This window comes from Dermacentor variabilis, chromosome 1, assembly GCF_050947875.1.
Source record: "Dermacentor variabilis isolate Ectoservices chromosome 1, ASM5094787v1, whole genome shotgun sequence".
Lineage (NCBI taxonomy): Eukaryota > Metazoa > Arthropoda > Arachnida > Ixodida > Ixodidae > Dermacentor > Dermacentor variabilis.
Window position 1 is genome coordinate 160,932,727 of NC_134568.1, and position 12,069 is coordinate 160,944,795.

At 46.9% G+C, this 12,069-nt stretch overlaps 1 protein-coding gene across 1 annotated transcript in view; it reads left to right on the forward strand.

Moving 5' to 3' along the window:
- Positions 1-11,830, forward strand: part of LOC142587622 (alpha-(1,3)-fucosyltransferase C-like) — a 58,643-nt gene extending 46,813 nt beyond the window's left edge. The window contains exon 3 of the mRNA XM_075698784.1: positions 10,383-11,830. Within this exon, the coding sequence (XP_075554899.1) occupies positions 10,383-11,430 (1,048 nt within the window). The 3' untranslated portion in view covers positions 11,431-11,830. The remainder of the gene's footprint in view (positions 1-10,382) is intronic.
- The last annotated feature ends 239 nt before the right edge of the window (positions 11,831-12,069 follow it).

The following is a 12,069-nucleotide window of genomic DNA, read 5'->3' on the forward strand; positions in this document are numbered from 1 at the left end:
GACGTAGCTGCATTTTGTAGCCTTGCTCGTACCTCCAGTCATGTTACAGCAGACGCTCAAATGCAGATGTCAGCATATATTGATACTTGAACTGTGTTGGGAAAGCATCTGACTAGGCCAACGAGCACTAGGTTGAATATCGTCGGGCTCCAACACTCCGCCTTGCGGTACTCCATGGAATGTTTGGTGTTGAGTCCTGGCGCCATCCTCGGTCATCACGAAGAAATGCCTGTCCGTCAAATAACTGCACAGCCACTGAAAAGTGCGGCCACCGATTCCGGCTTCAATCAGAGCCTCTATAATGGCACAATGTGCTACATTATCTTAGACGCCTTTTATGTCAAGGAATAATGCTGCAGTGAGTCAGTTCAGACGTTTTTGATGTTGAACAAACGTGACCAAATCGATGACATTATCTATGGATGAGCGCCCACGCCGGAAGCCAGTCATAGCATCTGGGTACACGTTGTAATTTTCCAGGTACCATTTTAGGCGTGTCAAAATCATTCTTCTCATTATTTTCCCTATGCAACTGGCCATAGCGATGGGGCGGTACGATGACAAATCTAACGGTGATTTACCAGGTTTGAGAGGTGGAACCAAGCGGCTGAATTTCCATTCACGTGGAACCAAACCGTTGCGCCAAGACTCATCGTAATGGTCTAGCGGCATCAGTCGTGCTTTCTGCCCAAGATTGGCGAGCGCTGCGTAGGTAACGCCGTCCGTCCCAGGTGACGGAGAGCGCCTGCAAGTCGCCAGCGCCGCTTCAAGCTGCTCCACCGAAAACATTACATCCATGAGGGAATCCCGAGGCACAGGAGTGGCACATGGAGTAAGGGCGCGTTGGGGGTGCAAGCTGGCAAGTCTTGAGCAAAATTCTTCAGCAATGTCGATTTCTCTGCGACTTTGGTGCAAAGCGAAAGATTTGTAAGGAACACGCTGTTGCGGCGATACGCGAAGTCCACGCGCGGTTCTCCGTATCTGAGATAAGCGCTGACCTGGATGCAACGACTCACAGAAATGTTTCCATCTTTGAGATTGTAGTGCATCAATCTTTGCATCTTCTTTTGCAACCACCTTGCCTCTCTGAGATCGCAGATGGATTTAATTATCCTGTATCTTCTTTTAGCCCGCCGGCAAATCTCTCGTAGTCGCTGCGGTTCGGCTTCAAGTTCTTCATATTTCGGGAAAGGCTGGAAACCGCGCTTAGCCTCTTGCATGGCTTTTTGAATTTCGTGTTCCATATTAGGCTGGTTCCTTTCCTGACATACTTTCTCCATGTGTGACCGAAACGCCGACCAGTCAATTCTCCGGGGAGTCGTGGAGGAGTACTTAAATATCCCTTGATCTTCAGGTATGTGGGAATATGGTCGCTTCCATGTGATTCGATGTCTGGGAACCATTGCACGTTTATTTCAAGGTGCCGAGAAACAAGTGTCAAGTCTAGCCAGCTGCGGTATGTAAGCCCTCGTAAATATGTCGGACTACCATCGTTGAGGTAGTAAAGGTCATGCTGTGTGGCAAAGGATGCTAGTGTCCTTCACCTGGTGTCCATCTTCAAACTTGCGAAGGAGGGAGGGGTAAGCTTTGGATCAGTACATTCAATTTTGACCTAGGAATTGGGCATGAGGAAGGTGGCCGCGAAATTCGTACCGAGACAGCACCCGTTGGGCAATGCAAGCAGCAACCCCAACTTTCTGAACACCGTGATCACAGGCGATGGGTCATGGGTTTATGGGCATGATCTGGAAACCAAGATGCAGTGGTCACAGTGAAAACATCCGACATCCCCGAGGCCAAAAAAAAGCATGGCAGGTTTGCAGAAATGTCAACGTCATGCTGACCGTTTTCTTCGACTCCCGTGGGGTGGAGCATCATGAGTGAGCAGCACAAGGCCAAACAATCACAAAGGAATACTACGAGAAGGTCCTCCGTCGTCTTCCTGATGTTGTGCGGCGCAAACGACCTGATCTATAGCTGCGTTTACATGAATGCGACAGTGTCGCATCGCATCGCATTTCTATCGCATAACATTCATGTAAACAGCAGTAATGCGCTAGGAAGGCGCATCGCATTAATGCGCCAGGCGAGGGTAGATTTACGGGCGCGAGTCGACTCTCGCGGAGCATATAAACGCAGGATCGTCGCATTAGGAATGATGGGAAGGAATTAGCCATCAACATGGCGGCGGTCCCGGCTGCCCGTTTCGAATTGAATTTGGCGTTGCTTTTGTAAAATGCACTTCGTTCGCAGCAAATGATTGTGTAAACGGCTTTCGCTTAGTCTCAGGCCGCTTCGACGACAGAGTATTACGGATACCCTTGTGGTGTTTTCGAGATCGCTTCTCGTTTCGAACGAGTCGAAGCCTAACGAAAGAAACATTCGAGATGTCAGCGCTACCTATCGCTGGAGTCGGAAAATAGCCGCAACGACGGCATATGGCCTCTGAGATCCGAAGATCTCGCTGGCCAACTAAAGCTGCAATACACGTGCGCGGCTTTGCGTCCGCTACACTATTGGCGGCGAGGAGTTACGGAGTCGCCATCTATCGGAAGCGCCTCGCTGTCGTAGTATGAGGGATCACGCGGCGCGCTCCTCATAGGTTTTGCTGTCAGCGCTCACTGAAAACACCACGCGCGAGCTCTCCCGGACATTTCTGTAAGTACTTTCGAAACGAGAGAAGTTGTTTACTGTCTAAATAATAATCTTGGGCAAACTGAAAGCACACAATCATTTACAGACGCTATCTCTTTACCGAATACGTACAGTGAACGCCACTGCGCGCGGTCGCCGCGATGGAGTCTCCCGAACCGGCTTATTGCGTGAAAGGTAGGTAAACGCTGAGAGCAAACTATGTGAACTATGTTCTTATAGTGTTTGTATAACTAAATGGAGCGTAATAGACAGAAGCCTCAATGCAGCGATCGCGCAGATTCGCAGCGACCGACTGCGTGTCTGCATGCTTGTCCGCGCAGTTTCGCTCTCGCCTCGTGCGCGTTTTCGCACCGTGCCATGAGCTTTAGGCCGCAGAATATGAGCATTTGACAATATACAAACAACCATTGTGGCGTGGGTGCTATCAGAGCTGTTCAAAAATAATTTCATTGTAGAGACTTCGACGCCTACGGGGACTATGATGTGCCGTCGCGACGATTCAATCCTTTTTTTTTCTTCTAAATTCTTGGACGTTTCAATATTATTTCTCGAGTTGCTTCGCACTGTATGTTTATCGGCGTTCTCAGCGTGCGATTTCCCGCTGCTTCTTTTTTGTAATCGAGTGCATTAATTCATAACACAAACATGACCATTTGCCGTGCTCTTTTTTTTAATGTGCTTCTTACAGCTACCTTTCCACTCCAGTGAACTTGCCAGTATCTATAGTATCGACATGTTCATAGACCAAACCGTCATGACATTAGTCGGGCAGCGGACTCGGGCGAGCGTCTCAGTGCGCGTTTTCCGAACATCGCAGACCCCGCGCCGTAGCAGAAATCTTCCTCGCGTTTGTGCTTGCTGCATACCCGAGTTGTAGCCGATGACTGTTTGCCGGTTTTATGTTTCGCGAGCCAAGCTTCACGCAGCTTCTTGTCCTACGGCTACGTGTGAATAAGGCTGACACCGGCCTCCGTTACGTGCGTTCGGCCCTGCAGCACCGAGCAGTAGCCTACCATGTTGCGCGCCTTCAAAGGCAGCCACTACCTATTCTAGTGCTTTCAAGCGTTGTAAAGGAGACACTCGAAGCGGGAAAATCTCGCCACTAAATGAGGACCGCAGCGTACGAGGGAATTTAAACTCGTTTTCAGCTCGCTTCGGCGCTCCCGAAGCAGCCGACGCGGCCGCTATGTCCACGTGATCCCTCCTAGCACGTCACGCCGACGGTAGCGCCAGCTTTTCCAGTGGTGGAGCTCGAGGCCAATAGCGTATAGCGTACGCTATAAGTTGCGTACGCTAAACTAAAGCTGTCTATTTCTCGGCACTCAACCACCAACGTGCACTCGGCCTACTACCGGAAACCAGTTACACCGAAAGTCGATTGCACTTCCCTTATACGGCACCATGTGGCGCTACGTTCTCGCGAAAGTTACGGCGCTACATGTAAACTGCGTCGCATGACCTTTCCCAAATGAGCTTGGAAATGCGATGCGCCACTGTCGCATTCATGTAAACGGGGCTTATGGGCAGCAAAAACATGGCAGCTCCATTATGATATTTCACCCACCCATTCTGGGCATCTGATTCAGATTTTCTTCGCCAAACACAACATTCCTGTAGTTCTCCAGGCTCCCTACTCACTCGACATGGTTTCGTGTGACTTTTGGCTATTTTCCAAGCTGAAAATGGCGCTGAAAGGAACATGACTTCAGTCGAGAGAAGACACCATGCTGAAGGCGACGGCCCGGCTTATATCCACTAGAAAAGACACGTTCCAGAACTGTTTCCAGCAATTGTGGGAGCATTGGGAGAAGCGTGTGCATTACCAAGGAGACAATTTTGAAGCGGGTTAAGGTTTAGTGCCTCCTAATCAATAAATGTATTTCTGCTGACCAAAGGTTTGACACTTTGTGAACACACCTCGTACGCCTAAAAACTAACCCTCGGAGCGTTAGTCAGCGCCACTCACTCATTGTGCACCATGGCGGAAGGGGCGGAACATCCTGTAAACCGCAGACGTCACGTAGAGCATGGTACGTGAACTTTTGAGCAGTGCAAACTGACCCATAAACCCGCTACCGCAAGGGACAAATGATGCCAGGGTCTACAGACTCGATATGCACTGACTGAGAAGACGCATGAGAACCGACGGCCGGCACTGCTGCTGTTTACAGGATGTTCCACATCCGTTGCCCTGGCCGTGAGTGGCGCTTGATAATGCCCTCGGTGCTAGGTTTACCAGCATGTGCAGGAATATCAAAAAAAGTGGATGAAGAGACAGCCACCGCCGTAACTCAATTGATAAAGTTTTGCAAGCGCCATGCGGAGGCTGTGGGTTCGGCTCCCGTCGACGGCACGTTATCTTTTCCTCCACTTTCATGTCTCTTTTTATCAATATCAGTATATTTCTATTAAACAGAGCTAAGTTCCGTTACGCTTTCGTTGGCTTCATTGTCCGTTATCTTCATTTGCACAAGCGTCTCAGCTTACAAATGGGCGGGCCAGATTAGACAACATCAAGAGGGAGAAACAGAAAAACAACTCAGTGTAATAGTGTAATTTTTTTCCCGTTTACTCCCTCTTCGAGGGATGCGGTGAGCAATGTCACATGATCCTGTCTAGCATGTCACGCGGAAAGGTAGCGCGTGCTCCCAATGGCGGAGCTCGGTGCCTCTATTCTTCGCGCAAGGCGGCCGTCACGAACTGCCATTTCTCACTGCACACCTACGTTCCCATGGGTCGGTATCTTTCCCGTGGCCTCGGAGATCGGGGAAAGACTAGTGTCCGGGAGCGGCCAATTAAGTCCTCGGAAAGATTATTTTTAGAGTCTTTATCGATTGCACGAAGACCTTCGATTCAATTAATCTCAACATCGTCTTTACTAAGCGAAGTGCTTACGGTACCTTGTTTTTATTCGTGGTTTTCAAAACTGTTTACCTTCTACAAAATGTGTTCTGCAGGTGGGCGATACAACTGTTTGTACTTTTGATGATGAAATTAGCAAATAATTTTGTCAAGTTTATAACATCGTATTTTGCCAGTATTGTTATCCCTGGCCAGCTGGTGGTCTTTGACGCTGCTGTGGCAGATGAGAACAATGAAGTGGACTGAGGGTGGAAAACGATGAAGTCTTCCTTTAGATTTATGCTTGGCAGTGGTCGCTTTATCTTACGTGACAATATTCGCACCTTGGGCCCTATAACGTGTAAGTGATCCAATATATCTTTATTCCAATCTCCTGATGTCAAATTTACGTAACCACCGACGCAAAAATCGGGCGGTAACTCGCAGCATTGTTTGAAAAGCCTAATGAAATGCGCTCCTCGTTTATAGGAGGTCACTTATTATTTTTTTTTTTGCTTTCAAAGCGAATAATATTGCCTACATTGAGCAGATTTCCTTGTCGAATTGACTGACAAGAGGCGAGGAGGGCGCTCAAGTGGAGAGGGGTTCGATGGGGCCCAGCCAGAACAGTGAAAGTATATGACCGGTTGAAGAGGGTGGTGCCGGCGTCTGTGATTGATCCGCTTCCCCTTACTTCAAGCTTTCGGCTGAAAGCCAAACCCTAAAATTACCTCAGTTTCTGAATTCTTTATGAAGTTGTTACTTATCTATAATTTTTATACGTACTTTATCATTTTCTTTCAGTTGTTCTGAGTGCTCAATTCATACAATTCCTAGAGTGCTTATTCGTCTGAAGTTTTCTCCTACCGTCCTATTCTTGACCTATTCCACTTTGCGGATGGGTTCCATAGCTTTCGACTGTACAGCTCTCGATACGTTATAGTCTCCATAAATGATTTGCACGAGTGAGAAACTGAAAACTTCCAAGGCCCTTTACAACAAAGAATGGCTGTCATTTTTTTTTCATTCCCATGGAGAAATATTAGCGCATGGCGGCTAATATTTTCCCATTGACCTATAGTCAATAAATGCTGTATATATGGATGAGAATCCATGATGCAAAGCTCAGCCACAGCGCATGCTATTACCCTTCGGCTTTGATTGCCGGGAGAAAACAGGAAAGGGCACCGTTGTACTAAAAGCTCAGACAATGACCACATGAAAAAAGTTTCAAAAAAAAAGAACAGAAAAGTGCAGGGTCTTCTAAGATCTCTCAGAAGAGGCTAACGGCGAAACCCTACTCTTCAATCTCTTATCATTCGCCTCTTTCTCTTTGCCTCTTCATTCTTTTAGGCATTACTGCTCACTACTAAGCATTTTAGTTATCTGTAATCAATTGGTCATTAGAAGCCTCCGTTAAAGATGTTGGTCATATCATAGTCATTAGTGGTCATTGCAAGTCATTACTAAGCATTTTTAGTAATTTCTAATCAATTGCAGTCGTTACAAGTTGTCGTTAGACATATTGGTCATTTCATAGTCATTACTGCTCACTAGTGAGTATATTTAGTTATTAACGCGACAGCGTTAAGGGGCTCGTGTCGTAGAAAAGCCGATGTCGTCAGTGTCGGCGGCGTTGACCGTGAGTGATAAATCCGGAATGCCACTTCATAAATAAAAAACTTGCTAGATGGGCTGGGTGAGAATCGAACCACGGTCTCCGGAGTGTGAGACGGAGACTCTACCACTCAGCCACGAGTTCGATGGTTCAAAGCGGGACAAAAGCGCTTCTAGTGAATGCGGTGTTGCCTTAGAAACGTGCCGTAGAAAGTTATACTGTGGTGTAGATCGGCAATTATGAGCATGTAAATTACAGAAGTCGCAGTTACACGAGTAGCGAAGTACGTTTCCGCTACATTTCTTCTGCGCTCTGCGCACACACAGAGCCACCTTACGGCAAACACAGAAGACCCCCTCCTCACAACGTACGGCGCTGCCCCGACACGTGGCGCGCCACTCACCGCATGATCGCTTCCGCCCTCATGGAGCGTCGCGGCCCGGCTGTCCGTGCCGATCGCGACGTTTGGCTCGCGTAGATCGTTTGAGTGGGCGGTGCGAATGGGGTGCGATAACGCTATCGCGTTGCACTCTTGAAGGTGAAACATAAGCGTCCTCCAATTTTTGTAATCAATTGTGGTCAATACAAGCCGTCGTTAGACATACTGGTCATTTCTTAGTCATTCGTAGTCATTACAAGTCATTAGTAGCCATTTTAGTCACTACTACTCATTACTAGACATTTCTAATCAATTTTGGTCATTACAAACCGTCGTTGACATATTGGTCATTTCGGAGTCATTAGTAGTCATTACAAATAATTAGTAGTCATTATTAGTCATTACTAGTCATTATTAACCTCTACCAATCTCTATTATAACGTTACATTCACTAACTGTCACTGTCAACCATTTTTAATTCTTTAATCTGTCTTCATATCGCGTGGTGACGCTTCGGCCGCCATTCCGGCGGTCAGGTCTGCTGACACAAACTTCCCCATGAGCCTAGAAAGGCTTTGCCAGTGTTCAACTCGCGTCGGCCATGTCCGATACCATGTCTGCGTTCGTTCGCATCGCCTGCTCTTTGTCGGCGTTCCAAGCGCTTGCGTATCTAGTTCCCTTTCATTCCACTCTCCCGTGGTGACGGTGCCGTCGAAACGTCATGTGTGTGTAGTTTTTTCCGGCTTCTCGGGGCGGCGCTCTCGTCGTACACGCGAATGCATATAATGAACCAGAAAGACGAGTTGCCATTCTTAATTTTGAATTTCACTTCTCTCGTCGTAATGGGGCGGCCGCGTATAGTCCGAACTACCCAGGAGCAACGCGCCTGCGTGCTAAACAGCTTCGTTGGTTATCCACCTTCACAGAGTGGAATGGCTCATGATTTTTTTCTCTTTATTGCATGGAATTATGAGTAGTGTCATGCGAAAATCAGTTACGTTACATTTAGATACACATCACAAATAAATGCAGACATGCTACCCAGTCCAATGAAAGTTCAAAAATAGGGCAAACACAATCGTCCAGAAACGAAATCCACTCAGGAACGGGATCAAAGGATCCAACCACACTATGCACTTGAGCAGCCTCTTCTCGAAAGACAGACCTTGTCGAGCGAGGCGGCTCGGCATGTCTCTCGATCATACGACTTCGCCATAATGGAGTCCTAATAACATAAATAAATCATATGGTGTATTACTCATTGTCTTCTTGAAAGGAAGGAACCCGATACCGTGAGAGGAAGGTATAGTTCTTTGTAAAATGTCCCCAAAAATAAAATGCGTCACGACAAACAATAACGCAGTGTTCTGTTGTCTCGGGTCGGTTGCAAAGTCCACAATTTACATTCCAGGGTACATATAATCCTTTTTCATGAAGCCGTGTTTTCACTGGTTGGGTGGAAGTGAGCAGCCTAAAGAAAAATGTTTTCGATGCTAGCGTTGTACACATTTCTACAGACACGGCAAAGAACATCTTGACCAAATAGAGACAGATACGGCTTTCGATACATAGGTTCAGGGAAAGTGTTCTGTACAAGTGCTCCATCTAGCGACGTTCGATCACCTCTAAACAAATATTGAACAGTGAATCTGGTTTTTAAAAATGAAATTGTGTCGACAAGTTCCTTTAGGCCCATGACGGCAATTATTAAGCAAAGTTTGTCGTGACAAAAAGAAAAGTGGCGTGTGAAGCAAGATGAGTTCTATTCACTACAAGAAGGTACGCTTGTAGAAGGTGAATATATATGAAGCATGTGAATATGTTGTACCAGCGGTGCAAAATAAATGTCAGAGGAGTACAGTTTCTATGAAGGCTTTGTTGAAATATTTGGTGATAGTGGAATAAGAACCATCTCTAGGACCCCATGTAAAGCCAACGTAGAGCCTTGTAGACATGAGGAAAATTCCAGTTTTGTCAAAATTTAATGCTCAACACGTCATATCCCCGATGCGTTTCGGTGGTCGCGGGATGCGCCTTCAGTTGGGGGCGTTCCCAGTTTATATAGGTGTTCTGTGGCGTTCCTTCACCTACCGAAATGCCACCAACCTCTCAGGGCTCAGTTGCTTCGCGTCGCGCAACACAGAGAGATAAGCAGTCAAAGAGTTGATAAGGGAGAGAGAGCAAGTGATAAATGAAAGGCAGGGAGGTTAACCGGGACTGAGCCCGGTTGGCTACCCTACACTGGGGAAAGAGAAAAGGAGATTAAAAGAAGAGAAAGTCCACTGGGGATATCGATCGGTCACTCAGTCCGGATCACAGACGGTGCCTGGATAATAAGTAGTGTTGAGGGTTTGTATGAGTCTTAATTATCACGGTTCATAATAGTTCGACACGGTTGGATAAGGTCCTAATGAAAGATAAGGGCTTACAATAGTCGGAGTGATTTTGATAAGGCCGATAACAACCGATACAGTTTGATAAGGGTCGCATCGAGTCTGATAAGGTTGATAACGACCGATAAGATTTGATAAGGGTTTGGTCGGATCAAGTTTGATAAGATTGATAATGACACCGGGCTGGCGTGGAGATGAGCCAGTGGTACGCATACTTAGACAACTCCAGTGGAGTTCTTGCATATTTTTTGTATGCGCGTGGCATCGTGCTTGCTAATTTATTTAGTAAACGAATATTTAGGTAAGCGAAAGTTAAGAACTCACTTCGTGTAATTGTCTAATACTTTGCTATCGCTATCAATGTTTCGCCTTTCGAGTGAAACTGCTATTTATTTTTTATACTTGGGGCGGTCCTCAAGTAACAGTACGGGTCTGGCTCTTGGCAGGTGAGACTTGCTCGCATAATAAGATCCTTCTTTTTTCCTGCAATCTTCAGAAACCGAAGTTGGACGCCTTTCTATGAGCGAACAGACATCTTCGGCCGTCCAGACAAGCCCCGGATCCTGTTCTGGACGCCCGTGTACGGCGAATGGTACTCGGGCCTGAGTAAGAGCGGCACAGCGCAGCTGCGCTATTGGCAGCCTTTCGGTGGCTGCGCCGACCGCTGCTACATCGCCAACGACCGCCGCACCCTGTCCGTCAGCGACGCCGTCGTCTTCTATGCCTGCGACCTGAACGCCTCCGACCTGCCGACTTACCGAGCCGAGGGTCAAAAGTGGGTGCTCTGGTCTCTCGAGGCACCCACGACATGCGACCTGTCACCTCTGGTGTCGGTAAAAGACGCCATCAACTGGACCATGACGTACAGGCGCGATTCGGACATCCTGGACACGTACGCCAAGGTGACACAGCTTGTCAAGCCAACTTTCTACTCTGTGGAGCGCCTGAAGCGAACCTGGCTCAACAAGAAAACCATGGCGGTATGGGCTGTGAGCCACTGCAAGACTTTCGGCAGACGTGAGAATTTCGTAGACGATCTGCGCCAGCACTTGTCGGTGGACGTATATGGCAAATGCGGCAATTTATCGTGCTCGCGTGACGTGCGCTTTGCCTGTTACCAAATGTTTGCGCGCGAATACTTCTTTCTTCTGTCTTTCGAGAACACTGTCTGCAGGGACTACGTCACGGAGAAGCTCTATCTGGCCCTGCTTTACGACATCATTCCGGTGACGTTTGGTGGCGCTGACTACCAGGCCATTGCACCTCCGGGCTCTTACATTGACGCGCTTCAATTCAAGACCCCTAAAGATCTCGCTGACTACCTCAAAAAAGTTGCACAAGACTTTGACTTGTACAAAAAGTTCTTCGAATGGAAAGGAAGGTATAACGTTGAGCCGTGGGTGTATTACACGTTTTGCGAGCTGTGCAGGAAGCTCTATAGTTCCAGCTTTCGTCAAAGATCTGTGTATCCGGATATAATCCGATGGTGGAATGACAGTTCTCATTGCCGTGCGTGGAATCCAGAAACCAAACAACTTTATTGATAGTCACATTCATTGAAAGGATGTGTTCACTTATTATGCATTAGCACATCACGAAGCCGCGTAAATGTCAACCTGAAATACATTGCTTACTTCTTTTAGACATCATTTCACGCATCATAAGCTCCATGTCAAAGATGTACGGCGCATTTATGCGCGGAGTATTCTATAGAAATTTGCTACTTCTGCAACACATAGCAGTTTTTCCCACCTAAATAAGGCAGACGATTGTCACTTGAATTCCGTGATTTCTAGTTTTTTTTTTTGTGTGTGTGTGTGTGTGTGATTCTTCGTGCCTTTGTCACTTTTTAACTGTTATACACCTTTACCACGTGTCTTCCTTTTGTTTAATCTTTCTGACAAACGAGAACATACAAAGAGCAAAATAATTTTTATTCTTCAATCGCCGTGTCTTGTGAATTTTTCTGACAATATATCCTCATATAGTGTGTTTTGATATATTACACATAGTTGACAGGCATGTACGTTGCTCTGACGCGGTTGTATATTGCGTTGAAAAAATTTTATAGCGTGTATACACCATTGCTGTTTAACAGAATATTTCCGCTTCTCCAATGCTTACGTTTGTGCTGTTTGTGTGTGCATGTGCGTGCGTGTGTTGTCGCTTACTTGGGTCACATA